The sequence below is a fragment of the Nasonia vitripennis genome, chromosome 1, assembly GCF_009193385.2.
Source record: "Nasonia vitripennis strain AsymCx chromosome 1, Nvit_psr_1.1, whole genome shotgun sequence".
Classification (NCBI taxonomy): domain Eukaryota; kingdom Metazoa; phylum Arthropoda; class Insecta; order Hymenoptera; family Pteromalidae; genus Nasonia; species Nasonia vitripennis.
The window spans coordinates 11,116,209-11,139,766 of record NC_045757.1 but is presented as its reverse complement, the minus strand read 5'-3'; the positions used below and the strand labels follow the sequence as shown (position 1 = coordinate 11,139,766).

General features: G+C 43.6%; 1 protein-coding gene across 6 annotated transcripts in view; it reads left to right on the top strand.

Moving 5' to 3' along the window:
- LOC100114223 (dynein heavy chain 1, axonemal) overlaps nt 1–21,876 on the top strand; it is a 55,317-nt gene extending 33,441 nt beyond the window's left edge. For 2 of the 6 annotated variants that reach the window (XM_031931146.1, XM_008206625.2), the window contains exons 28-59: nt 64–226; nt 309–403; nt 586–791; nt 851–1,013; nt 2,028–2,188; nt 3,563–3,775; nt 3,869–4,105; nt 4,200–4,362; nt 4,457–4,835; nt 7,884–7,986; nt 8,600–8,728; nt 8,841–8,961; nt 9,202–9,332; nt 9,413–9,518; nt 9,623–9,777; nt 10,417–10,596; nt 10,668–11,058; nt 11,410–11,684; nt 12,419–12,729; nt 12,798–13,023; nt 15,351–15,546; nt 15,633–15,826; nt 16,414–16,568; nt 16,759–17,125; nt 18,085–18,264; nt 18,361–18,612; nt 18,762–18,914; nt 19,351–19,619; nt 20,399–20,625; nt 20,762–20,943; nt 21,088–21,211; nt 21,489–21,876. In XM_031931146.1, the coding sequence (XP_031787006.1) occupies nt 64–226; nt 309–403; nt 586–791; nt 851–1,013; nt 2,028–2,188; nt 3,563–3,775; nt 3,869–4,105; nt 4,200–4,362; nt 4,457–4,835; nt 7,884–7,986; nt 8,600–8,728; nt 8,841–8,961; nt 9,202–9,332; nt 9,413–9,518; nt 9,623–9,777; nt 10,417–10,596; nt 10,668–11,058; nt 11,410–11,684; nt 12,419–12,729; nt 12,798–13,023; nt 15,351–15,546; nt 15,633–15,826; nt 16,414–16,568; nt 16,759–17,125; nt 18,085–18,264; nt 18,361–18,612; nt 18,762–18,914; nt 19,351–19,619; nt 20,399–20,625; nt 20,762–20,943; nt 21,088–21,211; nt 21,489–21,706 (6,425 nt within the window). In that variant the 3' untranslated portion in view covers nt 21,707–21,876. Of the gene's footprint in view, nt 1–63; nt 227–308; nt 404–585; nt 792–850; nt 1,014–2,027; nt 2,189–3,562; nt 3,776–3,868; nt 4,106–4,199; nt 4,363–4,456; nt 4,836–7,883; nt 7,987–8,599; nt 8,729–8,840; nt 8,962–9,201; nt 9,333–9,412; nt 9,519–9,622; nt 9,778–10,416; nt 10,597–10,667; nt 11,059–11,409; nt 11,685–12,418; nt 12,730–12,797; nt 13,024–15,350; nt 15,547–15,632; nt 15,827–16,413; nt 16,569–16,758; nt 17,126–18,084; nt 18,265–18,360; nt 18,613–18,761; nt 18,915–19,350; nt 19,620–20,398; nt 20,626–20,761; nt 20,944–21,087; nt 21,212–21,488 lie in introns of those variants that run through there. The other 4 variants (XM_031931151.1, XM_031931162.1, XM_031931153.2 and 1 more) reach the window with 4 other exon arrangements.
- The last annotated feature ends 1,682 nt before the right edge of the window (nt 21,877–23,558 follow it).

Here is a 23,558-nt window from a genome sequence, read left to right as displayed (position 1 = left end):
CCTCTATCGTCCGCGGAAAGAAAAGGCTTCATTGCCGGGGGTACCCTAATCGTTGCACTACAGCACATCTGATCGAGCCCTGGTCGGCGTTCGCGCTCGTCTGGAGCATCGGTGCCACCTGCGATTACGATGGCCGCTACCTCTTCAGCGATTGGCTTCGGAGATTGCAAAGGAACGCCGGCTGTCGATTAATCTTCCCCGAGGACGGCTTGGTCTACGATTACAGGTATAAATAGCGAAGGACGCCTGATGAAGCGATCGAACTATCTCTTGTCATTAAAGGTATGCATCGAAATTTCGCTTTTCAGACTGCACGAGAGCGAAGAGGAGAGCGAAATTCGCTGGGTCAAGTGGCTGGAGGATGTTCCGGCGTTCATTGTCAGAGCAGAGGATAAATTTTCAGGTTGGTTATTGCGCCGTGTGCTCGTATACCGTATAACAACAGCGAGCAGTATATAATCGATTCTGCTTGGAAAAAAGCCTCGAGCCGTATAATCGAAGCGAGTTATCGATTATTGACGCGGAATGAATTGATCAATACTACTGTAGGCTAAGTCTAATGCAGATTCTGCATAATCGCTACAGACATGGAGGTTCCGACGGTCGACATGGTGCGCACTTCAGCGCTGATCGATCGACTTCTAATTAGAGACTGTAATGTGCTGTGCGTCGGGCCGACCGGTAGCGGAAAAACCCTGACCGTCTCGGCCAAGCTGTCACGGGATATGCCCAAGAGATACGTCTGTGACTTTGTCATATTTTCCGCTAGGACGTCTGCTAATCAGACTCAGGTATGCGCTCGTTATATAGGTATACCAGGTAAATATTATTGTGCATATACCTGATGTAGGACCTGATAGACGGCAAGCTCGATAAGAGGAGAAAAGGTGTGTATGGACCACCGGTGACAAAGAGACAGATCTTCTTCATCGATGACCTGAACATGCCGGCGCTGGAGACCTACGGCGCCCAGCCACCCATCGAACTTCTCCGTCAATTCATGGACTTTAAAGGTTGTTCCACGTACTTTCCTATACCACCCCATAGATTTGTGAGCAGATATAACTTGCGAATGCTATATCTACTTATGCATACCTATATATAAGATAGTCACGTGTCGATCGTTTCGATTTTCAATTTATGGACAACTCATGTGCTTATCAAATATTCACCAAACCTCTTGGCGCACATTCGACTCGTGCCGCCGCAATAAAAACGGCCCTTCGGCGCACGAATACGCCCTGCTATATATTACGAAGTACCCGCATATAAACGAGTATAGAGTTCTATATCTTTTCATGCATGTTGCGTAGTATCTGACTGCATGTATGTATAGGTATGGATGGTTCCCTTTTTTTTATGGAAGTCCATCAGCCCGGGGGTAGTTTGTGGGAATCATATAATGGTTTGTAAAAAAAGGACGAAGGGAAAACAGGTATGCGTACAACGAAATGATGGCAGCGGATTCGTAGGGCCGTTAACGCGACTCGGGCTAGGATTTTTAGATCTTCAGCCTCCTCAATGATTGTGTATTACATTTATCCGACGAACGTCGAAAGGGATTTAAATGTCACCGATGAAATTTCTCCTTTTATGTATCCACATTGCATATTACGTTCGTCAAACTCTGTTATCAATGCTAGTCGTAACTGCGATTGATCGATATAGCGAGCGTTGATGAATCACGTGAAAATGCTCTCTTTGCAACAAGCAATAATAATATCCCATACTGCTCGGAAAAATTTCATGATCATGGATAAATTGGGCATTTGCGAGGAAGAGGAGGGGGGAATTTGGGTGATCGAAATGCAATCGAAGCCGAGATTCACTCAGGTAATGCTTGCTTCTATACACTGTGAATAAATTACTAAAGTTATGAAGCTACTATCCAAAAACTTCAAAATTAAGGTATACAGGACTACATAACATTGCCGGTGCTCTTGTACGGATGCGAAACCTGGGTGCTCACTAAAGCGGAAGAAAAGTATATTATTCTACCCTCGTAGAATCAACAATCATGTTTTCAGGATGGTACGACAGGAAGGATATAGGCTCGTTCCGTTTGATCGAGGACGTAAGCATAATTGGGGCAATGGGACCACCTGGCGGCGGTCGAAATCCCGTGACATCTCGGCTCCTGCGTCACTTTCATTTCGTCGCATTTCCCGAAATGGAGGACGAGACAAAGGTGAATTAAAATTGTGTAAACTTATTTATGATTATTAATGACTGTAAATTAGTATGTACATGTCAAGGGGACGCAACACTGTTAACCCTTAAAAAAAGATTCACAAGGGAAAATTACAAAATCAAAGTAAATTTTATGAAAATTTTTTTAGTGATATTTTTTAATAAAACTTTTGACGTTACCGTGCTGAAACATTAATTACCCATTGTGGCACTCGGTGCAATGTTTTGGGAATTTTTTACTGTCCGTAGAATTCCAAGTGAATGAGTAGTTATTTTTGGCTAAAATTTCAAGAGCCCTCGTAGAAAATTAAGCATATTATGGCAATAATTTTATCGTCAACGCATGTTAAAATGACGTATATCTAGAAATACTGGAAATACTTTGAAACAAACTTATAATATTACCTTATTTTGAAAAAATTTTATACAAATACCGCCATAATATGCTGAATTTTCTACCAGGGAGGATTCCTTTGTACACTTGTAGTTTTGGTATGAATGCAAAGATTTTAATTTGAATGAGTTGTTGGAGATGAAAATACTAAATTTTTTCCTTTTTTCCGCTTATTACGTGACCTTTTTGTGTATAAAACATTTTCTAAACATTCAAATTAAAAGCCCTGAAAGCGAAGTATTTCGTTTATTACTTTGCGAGAGTTCTTTTTTTTTAAATGGGTTTTGGGAGCGTGTTTTATGGAAAATTTCCAATCAAAATAAGTAATAAAAAAAATTGAATTCAACATCAAGTATTTCGTGCGTTAACCGCGCGGTTCAAAATAGAACTGCTTATGACACGAATAGGCTGTGCTATAAAATTCCATACGAAACTCGTGACCTTAACACTTCTGCATGGCGTTATTAGGACCCTTGATACGCTCGCGCCTCGCGTTTGGTATTATTCCGTCAACTCAAAGAAGAGCGAGAGCGAGCGAGCGAGAGAGAGAGAGAGAGAGAGAGAGAGAGAGAGAGAGAGAGAGAGAGAGAGAGAGAGAGAGAGAGCGAGAGCGCGAAAGACACGCCCTTACAAGCCGAGATAATTAATGCCGCCGTCGCACATATCTGCAGTTAATGACGGAGCGACGTCAAAGCTTGCTCGTGCGCGCGATTAGCGCCTGTTTGTCCTTCGCGCGCGACTTTTTCTTCTCTTCAGCTGCCCCCTGCCAGACCAGCGCAATTAGGCCTCGTGTATAACTTCGGGGCGCTGCGTCGCCATAATTTTTCCGCTATTATATTGCCGAGGTGCTACATACCTATAGTTAGCGTGCTTGCTCCACATGAAATCTATAGCCTTCTATCTGGCCGCAGGGAGCTTGCGGGCTTTATAACAAGCGACCGAGCGACGATCGAAGATAAACATCGCAATGTTTTTCAGAAAAACATCTTCGGCAGTATACTGTCATCTTGGCTGTCAAGGACGAGCCAGGCGGAGCTGCTCGGGCCTATGGTCGACGCCACGGTGAGGGTCTTCGCGACGATATGCAAAGAGCTCCTGCCGACTCCCGACAAATCGCATTACACCTTCAACGTCAGGGATTTGGGCAAAGTCGTTCAGGGTATTCTCATGGCCGAGCCAGCGCGGATCCGCGTGAGTCAACTCTCGTCTCGTATACCCGCAATATTAAAAAACAACGAGTCGAAAACGACTCACGCACGGCAATGGTCCAATTTGACAATACAGAAAACGGAGGAGCTGCTGCTGCTGTGGTACCACGAAAACTGCCGGGTCTTCAGCGACCGACTGACGAACGAGGCGGACCGAAACTGGTTCGAGCATTTGCTGCTGACGAGCTTGCAGAGTAATTTCAACTACGACGTCGGTCACGCGCGCGAGCTCTTTGCGAAGGGGAAAACTTTATTCTACTCGGATTTTTGCAACTCCGAGGGTCGATACGAGCGCGTTCCCAGCGCAGAGACGGTGAGTAGAGCTATTACTTATGTGCAGAGCGCGCGCGCGCGTTACGTTCGAGCCTGTGCAAAATTGAAAGTTCCGATTTGACGCCGGATGAAAGCTGGAGAAGTCTCTACTGGACTTTCTCGAGGACTACAACGGCTCGAGCACGACGCCTCTGAGCCTGGTACTCTTCGAGGACGCCATGGCTCACGTCTGCAGAATAACTCGGATCCTGCGCCAGTCGCCCGGAAACGTTCTTCTGCTGGGAATGGGTGGCTCGGGTGAGTACATAATACGGTATATATTATACAACCTCGAACGCGCGCAGCCTGCAAGCGACGCTGTAAGTACATGAGATCCGCAACGATGTGACAGGTCGGCAGAGCTTGACTAAGCTCTCGGCGCACATCGCCGACTACGGCTGCTTTCAAATCGAGCTGAGCCAAGCTTACTCGACGCGCGACTGGCGCGAGGACGTGAAGCAGCTGCTCCTTAAAACGGGACTGCAACACGCTCTGCGTGTCTTCCTCTTCTCCGACACGCAAATCAAAAGCGAGCTCTTTCTCGAGGACATAAACAACGTTCTGAGCAGTGGCGACGTGCCGAACATCTATCAGCCGGACGAGCTGGACAGTATTTTCCAAGCGATGCGCTCCCGCGTGCAGGAGGCCGGTCTGCAGATTAACAGGAGCAACCTTTTGGCGGCGTACCAGAAATCCGTTCGGAACAACTTGCACATGGTCGTCAGCATGTGGTCAGTGGGCTTTCTATTCACCTGATATACCTACTGTATATACACGGAAAAAAAATGGTTAGTTGTGGTAACCAAGTAATAATTGGTTAATCAAAAATTGGTTATAAGAACTAAGTGCTTGATTAATTAAACCAAGCCGATTTTTAGGCACGACCGTGACACGGCAGTGCCTTATAGTTTCGTGTGCGAAAAATGTGTGAGATGCGATATCTCACGCAATTTTCGACCGATCAGGCTGAAATTTTAGAAGGTCTCCTTTTGCAAAAGTTAGAAAACCATTTTCTTTTATCCCGATCCTCTACGTCGTTTTGAAATGCGAGCACAATTTGTTCGATTTTTAAGCCCGAAACCCGTCAGTTTTCTTGTTACAAACAAATTACTGATTTGCAATAAACAAATAATCGTTATTTGCAAATGAAAAAAATTTAGTTACATTATTTGGGTATTTTTGAATCGAAAGTGCTCTTACAACTTTTTTCGTACAACGCATACTTTTTGAGTTAAAAATCAATAAAGTTTTCACAAAATCAAGTGGCGCGGCAGCGCCACGAAGGCGAGCTTGAGAAGCAGACGAAGCCGCGCCGCCCATGACACTATTTACTTCTATATTGGTGTTCGGATTTTTCATGATACAGAAAAAAATGCTTATTGTTACTGTTCGTAAGATTTTTTGGCTTATTAGTATATTTTCTGAGCTAAACTATGATTTCCAACAAAAATATTAGTGAAAAAGCTGCTTATTTTTATAATATATGAGTGCATAATCCACAAATGCTAAAATTACGTTTTTCTTCTTCAGCCCAAAATGTTAAAGGTCCCGAAAGGACCGTTAAGCTAGCCGCAAGAAGTGTTAGGACCGTGAAGTTGGCCGCAAAGCTATATACAGATAAGAATTGCTTTCTCAAGAAAATATAATAATAGATTACGATATTTTGAATTAAGAGGTTGCCAGTGCATACTCTGCGTTCCGGAGCTGTAACAGTAACTAGCTTGCCAGGGTAGCCGATGACAAGGTCTAGGTGGCGCGCTCCGTGGTTTGTTGTGTCTATAGGTGTAAAAATCATTCGAGGAAGGTGTCTAGAGGTACAGGGTGGCCGATAACGACGTCTAGGTAGTTAGCCCCGTGATTTTTGGTGTCTAGGTGTAAAAATCATTTAAGGGCGGTGTCTAGGTGTACAGGGTGGCCGATGACGAGGTCTGGGTAGTTCGCACCGTGTCTAGATGTAGAAATAATTCGAGGGTGTTGTATATTAGAACAATCAGTGATTTCATCTTAGTAATAAAAAGGTTACAAAAAAGCTATGGTCGAATGGTGCTAAAGATGCTTATATTTTATTTTTACGACTTTGAATATGAAATACTCTAAACAATTTTAAAAAAAGGATTGAAATCTCTAAAAGAAATTAACTCTTAAAAAAGTAAAAGGTTAGGCGAGTTTGATATATTCCGCAACAAAATTACAGATAGAAAAGAACTGAGATCAATCAAACAAAGTCAAGTTTATTATATTTAATCGTAATGAAGCAAAGAACAACTCTCAAGATAATTATTACGTCACTTACCATGCCCATTCCATTTTGTTTATTGGTGAACAACTAAATTTTCTTTTTATATATATTAGAACGTCATACAAACGCTATAAGCACAATGAAACGGGCATGGCAAGTTAAGTAGTCTTGAGAGTTGTTCTTTGCTTCATTACGATTAAATATAATAAACTTGACTTTGTTTGATTGATCTCGGTTCTTTTATATCTGTAATTTTGTTACGGAATATATCAAACTCGCCTAACCTTTTACTTTTTTAAGAGTTAATTTTTTAGAGATATGAATTGCCGCGATTTTTCCAGCTTTTTTTTCCGTTCACACTCATGAAATCTAAAAATTCAACGATTTTTAACTCAAAAAGTATGCGTTTTACGAAAAAAGCTGTAACACTTTCGATTCAAAAATACCTAAATAATGTAACTAAATTTTTTAAATTGCAAATAACGATTATTTGTTTATTGTAAATCAGTAATTTGTTTATAACAAAACTAACGGGTTTCGGACTTCGTAACCAACAAATTTCGATTCCGCATCCCAAAAAACATAGAAAAACTTCAAGTTACTGAGGGGAGCCAAAATTTACACTCACGTGGCACCAGCGCCCGGACTATTGTAAACGGGTCTATAAAATAAATCTGCATGTATAAATCAATAATAATAATTAACAATAAATAGTAAATTAAAACAAGTAAAAAAATCAGAAAAATGTTTTTTTCTTTATCGTTCTGGAAACAAACTTGACTATTTTTTTAGTAATCAGAACTAAATTATTTATTGAACCAACAATTATCTTGATTGTACTGACAAATTAATTATCATTGTCGATATATTTTGTTTGTATTACAAATCAATATATTGATAAGTCCACTTGGTAAATGATACCAACAAAATAGTTGGTGCGTATTTTCCCAAGCAATTTGGTTATCCCAACCAAGTACTTGGTTATCACAACTGACCATTTTTTTCCGTGTACCGATAATTTATTCTCTCATATTATTAAATATAACTTCTACCCTTCAAATCGCTTTTTGTTATCATTCATTCCAGTTTTCTTGTTTCTCGTGGGAAACCAAACGTCATGATATTCCGGTTATTGATGTTTTGCTAATTTGAAATGCGAACTCACCGGAGCAGCCGAGCTTTCTGCGTAATATGCATGAATAACCGCGTCTCCAGCTTATATGCGGACATCCGTTTTTTCATTTACACATCTGCTCGAGGTTAATGATGCATTTTTTGTAATCGTTGTTTACTTGACGTGAAGAGACGTGAAACAATCGTAACCGGAATTTTATCTCTCCACCGATAAACCCTTAAATGGAGCTCATTTAATGAGAATCGTTTAAAATGCGCATATTATCTGGGGACTCGTGCTATACTCTCGACGTAGGCTTCGGGGAGTAAGAAATATAATACGCTAATATTGTTGAGAAAAATTAATTGGCCAAGAAGGGGCTTAAATTGTTCTCGCGAAAGCTTATGCAACTTTTATGCTCAACAGTCCCGTAGGAGAGCAGTTCCGAGCCCGAATCAGGCAGTTTCCAGCTCTGGTCAACCTCTGCACTATCGATTGGTTTGATCCGTGGCCAGACAGCGCTCTACAGGTATACATGAGTCGTTCTACGAAAAGTCGGACCCTTTACGCTCGAAAAATCGAGCACTTGCAATTTTTAGAGCACACGCACCAGACCAAGTTTTTTTACATGCGTTTGGACATACAATATGTAAGAATCGTGGGTGCCACCTCCAAACCATATGCCAACAAAAAGTTACGGACCAATTACTGATTGCCAAAAATGGCCTTTATTGCGCCCCGGGTATTTTATTACCTAGCCGAGCGAACATTACTTTTTCTGGTATTATTGGACAGCTGAGCCCGAGACCCTGAATTAAAAAATGTAAAAATATGACAAAAAACTAAAAGATTTCCGGCTTTTCAGGAATTTTTCGCATTTTCGACGATTTTCGCACTATTTTATTAATTGCTCCTTTTTTACATATTGCACGTCCAAACGCATGTAAAAAAACTTGGTCTGGTGAGTGTGCCCTCGAAATTTCAAAAGCTCGATTTTTCGAACGTAAAGTATCCGACTATTCGTGTAACGCACTCGTATATGCGCAATATAATAATACGCGCAATTTAACCTATGTCACATACACCAGCGGTAAAGCATAATATACAAGTCGCATGACTCGATTCTGGATGTTTCAAACCAGCGGGTAGCCATGCACTTTCTCCAAAACGTCAAGGATGAAGGCATCACAGACGAGGTGCTCACGTCGATCGTCGATACTTGTCAGTTCATGCATTCGAGCGTCGTCGAAGCCAGCCAATGCTACCTCCAAGTCAGTTCTAGTGGTTTAAATGAAGCGCGTTATATACCATGCACTCCAAACGTGTGACCTGTGCGCTGTATGCAAACTCATCAACACGCGATTCCTTTGATGCGGCCTATAGGAACTGAACCGGCATAATTACGTGACTCCGACGTGCTACTTAGAGCTGATATCCAGTTACGGTGATTTGCTGGCGAAACAAAGGAACGAGCTCACTTTGGCAATATCCAGGCTGTCGACAGGTTGGTCTTTATTACGGTTTTCTGCGAAATATGCGTTCTGCAAGAATAGCAGACGAGAAATTCAAATAATCTGCTTGTAACAAGTGATAAGAAAGAAATTACGATATAACAAAGCTCCACAAAGTTTGAAGTTCATTATCGCAGACTAAAGTTTTAATGGTCCGTCGCTCGCTCATAAGAAGATGAGAATAACTCCAACGAAAAACAGTGCAACTCAAAGGAAAACTCATTTTCGCGCAGGTCTCGAGCGACTCGCTTCGACGGAGGTAGAAGTTAAGGAAATGCAGACAGTCCTTGAGAAAATGAAACCAGAGCTCGAGCGAGCGGCCGTCATCGCGGCGGAGATGATCGAGCAAATAGCCCGAGACACGGCGAGTATAGAGGCGATCGATAGACACGCATCGTTTGCGGCTTTGAAGTGCCAATAATAAAAAGGGATTCGAATCAACAGGTCGAAGCGGAGAAAGCTCGGGCCGAGGCGGCGGAACAGGAGCACGAGGCATCGAAACTCAAGAGGGAGAACCAAGCCATCCGGGACGAAGCCGAAGCCGATCTGAGTATTATAGACTTTTATCGATACACAAGAGACACCATACAATGGATGATTCTTTCAGCCTAATGTAGAAGACTTGTCAAATCTGTCATTCCGCTCGTGTTATAGGCACGGCGAGACCGATGTTGGAGGCGGCCGAGGCGAGCTTAAAAGCGCTCAACAAGAACGACGTGACCGAGGTGAAAGCCATGAAACGTCCGCCCGTGGGTGTCGTGCTCGTCATCGAGGCTATCTGCATCATCAAAAAAGTCAAGCCTCACAGGGTACGAGGGGAGAGCTTTTTTCACGCACGCGGGGAAAAAAATGGTTGGTTCATGCATTGACAAAGCGCTTGGTATAGTATAGCAATGCAGGTATATAGTGAAAAATTGGAAAAATTGCTTTGTTACCGATGGCATACCAACCTTTTTCATCAGCCTAACTTTCGTGTGAATTATGATTTTTCATTTTTAGTTTAACTTTATTTTACATGAAATTCGAATAATGCGATATTATTACAGAGCGAAAATCAGAAAGTTTTCGGTTGAAATACAAAACCGAGAAAAAAAATAACTGATCCGCTTTTCATCCCTCGATACAATATAAATCTCGTTGATAAATTCTGTATTAATAACGCACGCTTGGAAAACATTCCAGCTAATGCGATCACGTTGAAATCGCCTCTATTTTTACAAAGAAGCATCGAAAACGAAATATGTGAACGATACAAATTGCTATTATCTCCTTCTCGGTGCTTTTTCGAAAAAGCATGTACGTGCGATTGCATGCACTGAAAGTCGATTCAAATCCAGACTTCGAGCGCACTAAAAAAACAGCTGCTGACGACAAAAGTAAATTGACAGATTTGAATCGACTTTCATAATACCACTCCGTTAAATGCGAAACATTCGCTTCGAGAGCAGGTAGCCGGGGAAAAGCCCGGCGAGAAGTTAAACGACTACTGGACCCCTGGGAGCCAGATGCTAGCGGACGCCGGACACTTTTTGGCCTCGTTGGAGAACTACGACAAGCAAGAGCTCAACGACGAGATGATAGAGAAGCTCCGAGGCTACGTCGAGAGTCCGGACTTTCAGCCGCAAAAAGTGAAAGAAATGGCTACTCGTATGATTATGTTGAACTATAATTAGTATCTAGTAACTTCCCCGCGATTCAGGTGCTCCAAGCTTCAAAGGCATGCCACTCGCTGTGCCTGTGGGTTCACGCGATGTACAACTACTACTTCGTCAATCTGCGCGTAGCTCCAAAAATGGAAGCTCTCAGCAGGGCCGAAAAGGAGCTCGCGATCACGGAGGCGACCCTCGTCTCGGCCATGGCCAAGCTCAGAGAGGTGCAGGACGGCTTGGACAGGCTGCAGGAGAAGTTCCAAAGGGAGCAGGCGAGGCAGGCCGAGCTGGAGCTGCAGAAGCAGCTGTGCGAGGAGAGAATGTCGAGAGCCGTTCGACTGATCAGTGGACTCGCCGGCGAGCGTAGGAGGTGGCTCGACAGCGTTCAAGAGATAAGGCTCGCCCTCACCAATGTAGTCGGGGACATTCTTTTGTCGGCCGGTGAGAGCTTATCGGATGCTACGTATCTTCATGGACGACAGATTCGATCGATCCAGCCTCGCTTAATTATGCACGAACGTTAAGCGATATAGCGGCTCTTCCGCATTCGCGTCGACGACAAGGTCGAGAGCGGGAAAGCCGATTGTCCCCATGATTCGACACTCAAAGCGTGAGCTTGCGCGCGATATAGTGCGGCGCTCCCTCGCACCATCTTTCGTCGGCGTTATTTTATCCGATCGAGAAAAACAGCGATAGTCGAGCGTGTAATAAATGACGAGCGAGCCGCGAACTCCCTGAAACAAAGTCGCGCACAGGATATAGCGCGCGAGTCATGTTGCTGATGCTTTGCAGGAGCCATAGCCTACTTGACGCCGTTCATCGACACCTACCGCAAAAGACTGCTCTCGTTGTGGTACGGTCAGCTCGACACTGGGGGCGTTCCCCACACAGCAGGCTGTACCCCGGTCACTGTCCTCGGGGATCCCCTGGAAATCCGCGGCTGGCAGATGGCTGGTCTGCCGCGCGACTCGCTGTCGGTGGAGAACGCGGTGCTGGTCGGCAAGTCGAAGCGTTGGCCCTTGTTCATCGATCCGCAGGGCCAGGCCAATCGCTGGATACGCAATATGGTTAGTCGAGTTGAGGAGTAGTATTATTATCCTTCTCCGTAGCGCGCCTTTCGATTCTGTCCTCGATCTGGGTGCGTATATAATACACGTGTTTTCAGCCGATTATTCGAAACGAATTATTCTTTCAGCGCATACGCGTGGCCTTGTTACTTTTACCAGAGGGAGATTATCTACCCCTTTGTTATTCATGACGTATTTTACTTCGCCGAACCCAAGGCTGTATTATACAGATCATGATGCGCACTCGTTAGTGCAACCTGTGGTTCTAGATTCATTTCCTGGAATTTATAATGCTCACTCAGAAGATTCCTGAAAATTCTATGGATCCTGCACTGGGGTGGGCGGGGCTTCGCTAAATATGCTTCATGAAAGAATAATACCTCCGACCGCGGCGTGAATAATTCAACTGAAAGGCCGCTTCCTCAAAGGTTCGAGAGCATACTGAGAATTCTCCTTAGTGTTTCCTGTTGGAAAAAGCGCTCGCGAAATCTGGGATGAGCCGCGGGGCATAGATTTTCTATACGTAAGAGAGCTTTCCCCGGAGAAATGTTTCGACCGAACGCTATTATAGCTGGTGCAGGTAGGTGTGTTCCGGAAAATGGAGGGAAAAGGATGACCTGTACGGGTTGGTATCTGATAAGTTAAAAGAAAAAAAATAATAAGCGAACCGTTCTGCCATGATGGCCAATGGCAGGATCAAGTATACGCGCCCTTTTGAATGAGTGCATTTCCAGGGCCAATTGAGCGGTCTGTCGACGGTGCGCATGACGGACAAAGACCTGCTGCGGGTCGTCGAGAGCTGCGTTCGCTTCGGTCGCGCTTGCCTGATCGAGAACGTCGCTCTGGAGCTCGAGGCCTCGCTCGACACGATCCTGATGCGATCGCTCTTCCGACAGGCCGGACAGCTGTGCGTAAAGATCGCCGATAACATCGTCCCCTACAACCCGGACTTTCGTCTCTACCTCACGAGCAAATTGCCCAACCCCCACTACGCCCCGGAAATCGCGGTCAAAGTGCTCCTAGTGAACTTCAGCCTCACCGCGAGGTAAGGCGAGTGCCCCCAGCGTTTGTCCCCCTCCTCGTTTCCCGAGAGCTTCTCCTTCTCTTTTTCAGCGCACTCCAGGACCAGATGCTGACGCTGGTGGTGATGCAAGAGCGGCCGGAGCTCGAGGAGACTCGCAGCGCCCTGATCCTGTCGAGCGCGCAGATGAGACGCGAGCTCAAGGACATCGAGGCGCGGATCCTGCAGAGACTCGCCCTGTCCGAGGGCTCGGCAGTCGACGACATAGATCTCGTACTCACTCTCGAGGCGTCGAAACTCAAGAGCGAGGAAATCAAGGTGCGCGTCTCGCGAATGTACACGTGCCGTAAACTCGAACGTATGTGTGTAGATAAGTGTTGGGGGCAAATCGACGGTGACGGCGAAGCCGCGCACGCGAAATTGCGTAACTACTAGTAGTAGAGAGCGGCTTTGGTCCGACGCCGCTCTCAGTGCCCATTCAGTCAATCGCATCGCGCTTCTGTACTATAATAACATTTCAGCGTTTGCGCGCGATAGCGTGATTTGTCCTTTGAATATAGGATTTATCCCCGTCGCAATATACCTATTTGGAGAGATTTTATCGAACCAGGCTTCGCCAGCTGCGTGTGTACGAAAGTGCAGACCGATTGAATTTTGATGTAGTGGGCGTGTAAATAAGCCGGACCACGAAATCCCTGGCTTTAATAAAAGGCTCAGTCGACTGCGTATGTGCTTTTCATAGAATTTCATGCTTTACAAGTGTAAGAACTCTCTATATACGTATTATAATGCGCACATTCATCGATTCAAATTCGCGGATATAACTTCGCGCGTAGTATCAGCTGTCGTATTACAGTATTACAGACGGAAAATTGAAATTTTTTCGCAAGATTAACTCAAAAAGAAATAATTTAATTTATCAAATGAAATATCGTGAAAAATTTTCATTTTCAGTTTGGAATTTCTTTTATTTGATGCAAACGTTATTATAATCTAAGAGATCGTCCGTATTAGCTCGTCAAAAGATTTAATGCGCACCAGTTGTGAGATTCGCTTTTTTTACATTATTCAGCGTAATTGTTTCGCGCGAACATCTTTTTGAATTCGTCGTCAAAGCATCAACAGGTTGCCGTCTGAATCGATGCAATAAAATTAATAGTCCCCGTGATATTTTGAAATGTTATAGGATGACAGTTTTCTATTTCTATTTTATAAACGGCAGTCATTTTTAAAATACAACATACATATTTTCGAAGAGATATTATTTCCGACAATAACTCAGTGTGGTGAAACAGAAAAGTAGTGATTTTTTTCGAGATGAGATAAGATCCCGTGTCAATCGTCGACAATCTCCAACTTTTTCGAGAATCCCGAAAAAATCTCGTATGTGTCCGACTACTCGTAGAATGACTCATAAACAATGCACAAAAATACGTTTTGGTCTAGCTGGAAAATTGTTAGTCTTACGTAGTGGTTTTGCCTCGGATTTCACGAAGATCAACTTTAAAATTTTTTTAAATATAAGATACGAAGGAACCCAAACTCATAGCCCAGAGAAACATAATGAGAATAATAATACAGTCAGCAGAACTACCAATTTTTAACCCAGGTAGTTATTTGTAAATAGTAAATATTTCTTCGAATTCTTCGACAACGCATTAATAATAGGTAGCTGCGTTTCGGCTTAATAAAATTAAAAGTCTTCTCGATACGCCGAAGTACGTTGCTGCATTGATTTCCTGTGAACGACTAGTGCCAGGTCGCGTTTGATAATTGACTGTTGTAATCGCGAATATTTTTTTCGGGACGAGACGGATTCTCAAAGTCGAGACGGGACGAAAAATCTCGAGACTTTTTTCGGGCTTGCACACCCTTAGTAGTGGGCTTCGGCTTCATAGATTTTGCGACGAGTACAATTTGAGCCTTGAGGGATAGATCCTTGTGAGTTGCCCTGATTTGTCACACACATAGGGACAAACCTGGCTTATAAAATCTTATATTTTAAATCAAATGTATCTTAATTAATAATCTCATGAAAACATCTTTGGGACTGAATTATATCTGTTTCGAAACTGAGTTATCATCTGGATCTATATGAGTATTTTTATTTATGTATAAACCTTGTATAAATTAAAGCATATGTTATATTTTTATATAAATTGAGTGAATTTTAGTATGTTTGCGGGTATGATAATCAATATTACCGTGAGTTTGTAATTAATGCGAAAATATTGTTCCGTTTTGTCTCAAGACTTGCGAGACATTTCGGAACGTTCTGATATCATAAACGGAAAGCTAGTGCTAGAACGATTTCTAATAAAAATTTGAAACAAATGTCGCTGAAAATTATCGTTATAAATATGTCACAGACTGTGCACAACGTAACCCAACCATAATTTCGATTTTTGCACACATTTGATTTTAGCGCTTAGACCTCCGGGTGACCCGACTATACTCTGGATACTTTGTAACTCGACCGCATGTTATCATTACATTTGCTCCAGTCTAACGATTGTTAATTCTGCTAAAATCTGCATCAAATTTTAATTCTGCAACGTTTTTACATCAGTTTTCCATTTTTTCTTTATATTTTTGATTATAAAGCATTTACCTGGAAAATCCATTTCGCTGATTTTCGCCCACAGGTAAAGGTACATTCAGCTGAGGCAACCCAAGCGGACATTGATTCGGCTCGCTCGCTGTACATCCCGGTCTCAGAACGTGCCCAGATTCTGTTCTTTTGTTTGCTCGACTTGCAACAAGTAGACACGATGTACCAGTACTCGCTCGAGTGGTTCGTCCGGATTTTCATCAGTAGCATCATCGGCTCCGACAAAAGCGGTTAGTGTCGTGCATAACACATTTTTTCCTCCCTTTTCTCGGTTGTCTCGAAATTTTTCACATTTTTATTATTTCAAATCTTGCAGAGAGCATAGGTACACGCGTGAAAAATATCAACGAGCACTTTACCTATGCCCTGTTTGTCGAGGTCTGTCGGAGTCTTTTCGAAAAACACAAGTTGCACTTCGCCTTTCTGCTATGCATTCGCATTCAAATGGAGGAGGGACTAGTTAATCTGGACGAATGGAGGTTTCTGCTGTCGGGTACGATTCCGCCTGAGGTGAGTAGCTAATTTACTATAATTTTCCGGTCGAGCGCACACCCTTTTACGAATTTGTTCAGCCAGAATTCGGTCTCTATTATACCAAAAGATAGAATCCAGTCTATTTGAAGAGGGCAAAAAGTCAATTGAAGTTTCAGATTTCACGCCACGTTATACGCGTGAACAAGAAAGCAACTAATTTTTTCATCAAAATTACGAAAATGCAAAATTATATGGTAAATCGTGACAAGGTGTTGTCTTACGTTGGATAATTATATTTTTAATTGACTTCGAGACTCCCTTAAGAGAGGGACACCTTAATCGTGAATAGCATCATATTATTGCATTCACAAATTATTATTATAACGAAATAGTTGCTTTATTGTCTGCACTATATTATGGCGCGACTAAATTCGAATTTTCAATTGAGTTTCGGTTCTCTTATTGCAACGAACTATAGCTCTTAGGACTAAACTCGAAATTTGCTAATAAAAACAAAAGGGAGTATAATATGTTACTGTGTACGGTAGCATGGCAGTCTGCCTATCGCGCGAAAACAAACGTTAATATACAAATTCCCGTTTGCGCACTTTCTTTTATCGTAGGAGAAGCCTAATCCCGCCAAAGATTGGCTGCCGCAGCGCTGCTGGATAGAAATTCAGTCTTTGCAAGCCCTTCCCAAGTTTCAGAACTTTGTATCGTTTTTCAAGTCTCTTATCTCGGAATTTAAAAGGATATTCGACGACCCTGAACCCGAAAGGTATTTGTTGATCACAGTATTTGCTGGCGATTTAGGCGAAAATCAGGGCTTTTTCGTGAAAAATCGCTATCTTTAACTGTCAATTTGCATTTACCCAATAACGAAATCCGATCGGCTATCGAGCTTTAGCTGTTATACCACCCACATAGAAAGCTCAATTCTTCAAAAAAACTCAACGTTCCGCATGCAGCGCTTCGTATCCGGAGCCATGGCAGAGCCAGTTGGACGATTTTTCAAAGTTGCTAGTGCTGAAGTGCCTGCGACCGGACAAAGTGACCAATGCGATGCAGCGTTACATCGCTAAGAATCTCGGCGAGCGCTTCGTCGAACCGCAGACCTCGGGACTGGATGCGATTTACGAGGAATCGAGCCCCACAACTCCCCTCATATTCATTCTGTCGAGTGGCACCGATCCCGCTTCGGAGCTCCACAAGTTCGCGGAGAAGCTGAAAATGGCTAGAAAACTTTATTCCATATCGCTCGGACAGGGACAGGGGCCGAGGGCCGAGGTGATGCTTCGACAGTCCGTCGAGGCCGGCTATTGGCTCTTCTTTCAAGTGAGTATACGCCGCTCATCTACTTACATTCGACGGGTTATTCTGCTCGAAGTCTCATTGCGCCTATTCGACTAGCTTGCAACTCGCATAATAGCCGTGAACGTTACTCGTTAGTGCGCGTCAGAATTGGGAAGATTTGCGAAGGGAAATGAGTGAAAAGCACGGCAATGGAATTACGCGCCCCTTCTATTCTTACAATGGCTCGTGGGTGGATCGATAGAGCTCGTTTTAAAATAGCCTCGCTCTCAGCCTCTTCTGAATACGCTGAGCTTCATTTCGAGCGATTCATCACAGGTGCGCTTGTGTCGGCGCGTTCATTCAAGTTTCCATGATGCGCGTAATTGATGCTTGTAACGTGACGCTCGTTCTTGCTCTGTGATGTTGAATATACGGCAGTTCGCGGAAATATGCAAAATCAGTATTTTGTATATACTCGTTTCGAACAACGCATATACTACGACTGTATCATAAGTTTTGATGACGCATATGCCTGTTCTTTTACATCGCGTAAACTATATCACACATGTAGTACGGATCTGAGGAACGCAAAACGGCAATTTTAATGCGCTCACGTAGTTTGAAGTTGATTAAACATTCGGAGATTAGTACATTAATTCGAGCGAGTTGTCGTGTAAACATGTTATGCTTATTGAAAATTCTAGCTTTATATACTATTCAATATGTGCATCGAAATCGCGCAGCCAGTACAAGCTTAACTCTCTCTCTCTCTCACACACACACACACACACACACACACACACAACTCTCTCATCTCTGTAACAGCGCGACTATGGCCAAACCTCCCCATGACTGCGCACTATAAGTCGAAAACAATGAGCTTCGCAATTGAGCCATTGAATCGCGATAATCTTGAATCACGAAGGGCCGCGCCGTTAATAATTAATGAAAGTTCAATGACGGGACTAAATGTCTCCTTCTCTCTCACTATCGTCGTGTAGAACTGCCATTTGGCGCCAAGCTGGATGCCTAAATTGGAGCTTCTGGTGGAAAGCCTCCCCCCCGAAATGACGCATCGAGACTTCCGACTATGGCTGACGTCAATGCCCTCCGCAGCCTTCCCCGTTAGCATTCTGCAAAACGGCAGCAAAATGACGATCGAACCCCCGCGGGGCATCAAGGTGAAAACGATATAATACCGTTATAATCGAGATGTTGTTTTATTGGCGTTCGATAGTCGATACTACATGTTCCAATACATACGTGTCACAATCTAGGCGAACGTGTTGAGAGCTTACACGACGCAAGTGCCAGAAATGCGGGAGTTTCTCGAGTCGGAGCACCCGAAGGTTGGACAATTTAAGGCGCTGCTGTTCTCGCTGTGTTTGTTTCACGCTGTACTGCTCGAGAGAAGAAAGTTTGGTCCTTTGGGATTCAACATTCCCTACGAGTTCACTGATGGAGATTTTGCAATATGCATGTCACAGCTGCACATGTTCCTGATGGAGTACGAGCAGACGCCTTTCAAAGTGAGTTACATATAATGTTTTGGTATAACTAATTTAAATATAGATCTATCAGCTTTTCTGCACTATTATATACTTTTGTTCAAACGAAAATAATTTCATATTTTCGAATTTAGTTGCCATACTGATTGCGTAATTTCATGCATGCGCAGGTACTTATCTACACTGCGGGCCACATAAACTACGGTGGTCGACTCACCGACGACTGGGACCGCAGATGCGTTCTGACTCTTTTACAAAATTTCTACAACGAAGCCGCCCTTTCTACGGGGCATCCGTTCGACGCTCAAGGCTATTATCGCCAGGTAATGTGAGATAAAAGCCTTCAAACTCTCGACGGGTAGAAATCTTGAGCAAGAATTACTGAACTCGGTCGAGTAAGGATTGCTGATTTTTAGTTGAGTAAAATTTGCCGAACACCCGAGCTAATGGGCATAAGCTCTCGGCCGGCGAGATACCAACATTCGCAACGTTCGCAAGTTGGCCGAGTGGTTAGAGTACCTGACTCTCACCCAAACGAACGGCGTCCGATTCCTGGCACCTTCCTATAAAATTTCCAGCATTTATTTATTATTTTAATTAATACATGCAACTCGAATCATATTACGAACTCTTCTTAAAATAATATGGAGATTGGAATGCCTCGTATATAGACAAACGCTTTATCACTTTTTCTTCAATAAAAAACACTCCAAGCTACACGGGGCTTAAATTGCCATAGACCTAAAATGTCTCGATCAGCCATCAGCAGAAACGAGCCTCGCCGACTACATCACGCTCGTAAAAGGTTTCCCCTTAAACGACGAGCCAGGCGTCTTCGGTCTTCACGCGAATGCGGACATAAGCTACGCCAGAGCCGAGACTTACTCCTGCTTAGCGACCCTATTGGCTCTGCAGCCTCGAGAAATCGGCGGTTCCATCAAGGGCAAAGACGAGGTCACCGCTGCGCTAGCCGAAAGCATTTTGAAGACGCTCCCGGAAACTTTCGATCTCGCCGACGTTCAGAACAGGTACACAATACTCTATTTTCAGATTTTGCCATTAAAGCTATAGTTTTATTAAATCTAAATAATGAAGCTAAAAGGAGATTTTCATTCAAGAATTCGTGCTAATTATAAGCTGCTTTATAACAAAAAGCTTGAATTTCGATGCGAATTATGATGCGTGAGAATATGTAAAAACATTCGCAGTATTAAAGCTTTATATCGTGTAATTAATTATTGCATATTTCATTTAAATACCTAGAATCATCAGATTTTCATATACGAGCTAAATTTTCTGCGATTTCGTTATGGTACTCCTGTACACCTTTTTAAAGCACACAGGACCGCCATAACAAAATTGAAGGAAATTAAAATTGCATCTGCTATGCCAAAGCCGTGGAAAAGCTAGTCTCATAGATAAAGCCACTCCGAGGTAGAGTATTTTCGTAGCCGCCGCTGAAAATAAAATAAAATTTTCACTTATATATGTTTTTCACCTATTTAAAATTGTACATTTTCGTTGCGCGTCTGGAAACGCTATGAATGAATCATTTGACAACATCACCAGAGGCGTTGATGCCTAAAAATCAATGTATTTTAATGCGCTCACGCAGTTTGAAGTTGATTAAACATTCGGAGATTAGTACATTAATTCGAGCGAATTGTCGTGTAAACATGTTATGCTTATTGAAAATTCTAGCTTTATATACTATTCAATATGTGCATCGAAATCGCTATGAATGAATCATTTGACAACATCACCAGAGGCGTTGATGCCTAAAAATCAATGTACATTACACAATAAGGTACCCGGTGTCTTACGAGGAATCTCTGAACACGGTGCTGCTCCAAGAATCGAGGCGCTACAACGCGTTGCTCGCCGAGATGTCGAGCAGTCTAAACGATCTACTGCGCGGCCTTAAGGGCCTCGTCGTGATGTCGGAAAAATTAGAATCCATGGCCGAGTTGATGTACAGCAACCGAGTACCCGAGAACTGGCAGAGCCTCGCCTTCGCCTCTCTCAAGCCTCTCGGTACCTTATACGCACTCACACACACACGCGCGCGCACGCACAAGCACATACATATAGCGAACAATGACAATCAATTCCCTCGGCGCAATCCGACAAATATATTATACGCGTGTCGTCCTTTGTCGCCCGACGCAAGGTGCCTGGATGGAGGATCTGCGTCGGAGAGTAGGCTTCATAAGGAGCTGGCAGGTCGAGGGGATACCGGCAGCTTTCTGGATTTCCGGATTCTACTTTCCCCAGGCCTTTCTCACCGGCACACTGCAGAACTTTGCCAGACGTCAGGCTGTATCCGTCGATACCGTCGACTTTGCCTTTGAGGTAGATATATATACATGTGTGTGTGTGTGTGTGTATGTGTGTGCGAGGGGAGCAACGAAGATTGATAGATACATATAGAATTTTCGGGCTTTATTGTCCGACGTGTACGTGTCACGTACTCATGCGCGGAAAAAAAACGGACAGGTGCTGCCGGATAAGCCGAGGGAGAGGCCGAGAGAAGGCTGCGTCGTGTACGGATTGTTCCTGGAGGGCTGCAGATGGGATGGCGTCGCCCTCGCGGAATCAATGCCTAAGGAACTCTTCACCGGTGAGCCGTTGTGCTTGCGCATATATTTTTCTTCTCTCCTTGTAGATTGCGTTGGGTTCTGCAGTTTAGCCCAAGACTGATGGAAAGTATTACCATAGAGGGGCGAATTTCCGGGATCACTGAGTTTTATGCTGTACAATTTTACATGTTCGTTTACTCGAATGTACAGCCCTCGTGGTTCAACTTTTGACAAATATTGATTGTCTGCGACGGTTCAGTCGTAAACTTCGTTGCTATCATTAATTGTTCTTCAAACTATTTACGTCTTTGTCGACAGAAATGCATCCGATATTGCTGTTACCGGAAACGAAGCGTCAGAGTCCCGAAAGCGGCATCTACGAGTGCCCGGTTTACAAGACTGTACAAAGGGCTGGAACTCTTAGCACCACCGGCCACTCAACCAATTTCGTCTTGACTATGGAAATCCCTAGTCGATTGCCGCAAGCTCACTGGATTGCCAGAGGAGTGGCCCTTATTTGCTCGCTCGACTACTAACCCTGTATGAAGAGAAAGAGAGAGAGAGAGAGAGAGGGGGGGGGGGGTCTGACAGAAACGTATAATTCTATATAGGCCCTTAATTGAATCGTCTTGTTTGATTCTGCTGTTGTACGTTCCGACTGTTCTTGGCGCAGAAATACAAGAGTTTTCGTTTCATACGTAAGCAACATCGCTGTGTACGAGTCTTTTACTCGAATATGAGATAATGGCTAATTTCCTCGCTGATGCTAATAGCTGGAACTACGCATCTCTGTAATGACTGCTTTGAATTTCATCATCTCATCAACGAAATAACGCAGCTTCTTCTTCCCCGAAGCACGATTCTCCAAACGTATAATAAAATCGCAGTTTTCGCATGAAGCCCATTTACTATTTTGTGCGCGGAAATCCATATCTGCGCGTTAACACGCCCACAAGGATTACGTCGAAAAAATCTGTTAAATAATAACAAATTCTATTTTAATGCAACGGTTAAACTACTTTCGTACCACGAATAGTTGTACACCACGCCACGCTGCAGTGTAGTGTTGCATAAACTTTCATTATCGCGATTATGCAATATAAAACGCCACCAGTCAAATATCCGCATCGATGTGTATAATACGCCGCATGACAGCTAGCGCAGGGTTGTAATAGACCCATCCCATATCCACGCGCTTTCCACTAGACTGAGCAAAGCCCCATCCTGCACACAGAATGCGGCCTAATTAATTATCTATCAGGCTCGGAAGCTGCGGTAGGTATAAATGCTCCGTTTCTCTCTCTCTCTCTCTCTCTCTCTCTCTCTCTCTCTCTCTCTCACTCTCTCTCTCTCAGCCGCGACTAGCTATACACATGTTCGATTCGCGCGCGGGCAGATCCTCGATCAAGCGAGGCGTGACTCGAAGAAAGAGAGGGAGAGAGAGAGAGAGAGAGAGAGAGAGAGAGAGAGAGAGAGAGAGAGAGAGACGTAAGTAGGTCGGGGCGTAAAAACACACCGCACCCCCCTGTGATGGCAGGTAGGTAAACGATTGGCTTTTTTCACGCCGGCTGTCGAGCCGCCTTTATTGATATGTTCATCGCGTATACGCCGTAGTCGAAGTAGCTCCTGCCGCCGCCGCCCGCCGCGTCTTGCTTTCTACACTCCTATAATACTTCTCTTTCCCCGACCTTTCGCTTCCCCCTTCGAGGAGTTTCTTTTCCCGATATTCGACGCTGACCCTGGTGATGGAAAGAAAAGCTTCGACCCCATACAGGCTTATTCTTTGCGGTTCGTAGGAAAGACGCGAGGTAAATAACTTTCGTTTTTTTGCAGGAATGAGATTTTTGCTGGCCGCGCGCGGGAACCTTATATTATATTCTATAGACTTTTGGTATATAAGGGTATGCGCCGGATTTCAGATATGCTTGATTTTTCTTTTAACTCTGCGCCATTTCGCCGGTTCTTGTATGCGCAATTTTAGTCATTTATTACTCTGGCGTATAAGCACCGTCATTTCCCTGTTGAAAATATATACCATATATCCATATGGAAAATCCACCTGGATAATCTATATGGATTCATGTGGATTCCATATGGATTTATGTGGATTCCATGTGGATATTCCATATGGATATCCACATGGAATCCACATAAATCCATATAGATTATCCATATGGAAAATCCACCTGGATATTCATATAGGTATACATATATTTTCAACAGGGGTACGTCTTAACGCGCTACTCGATTAGTAAAGAAAATTTTCAAATATTGATGAACATTCGTTTCGAGAGTACAATATATTATACACTCACACACACACACACACACACAAACACGAAAAAGACTGTCTTTAATTGACAGTACAATCAAGATTATTTGCCTATA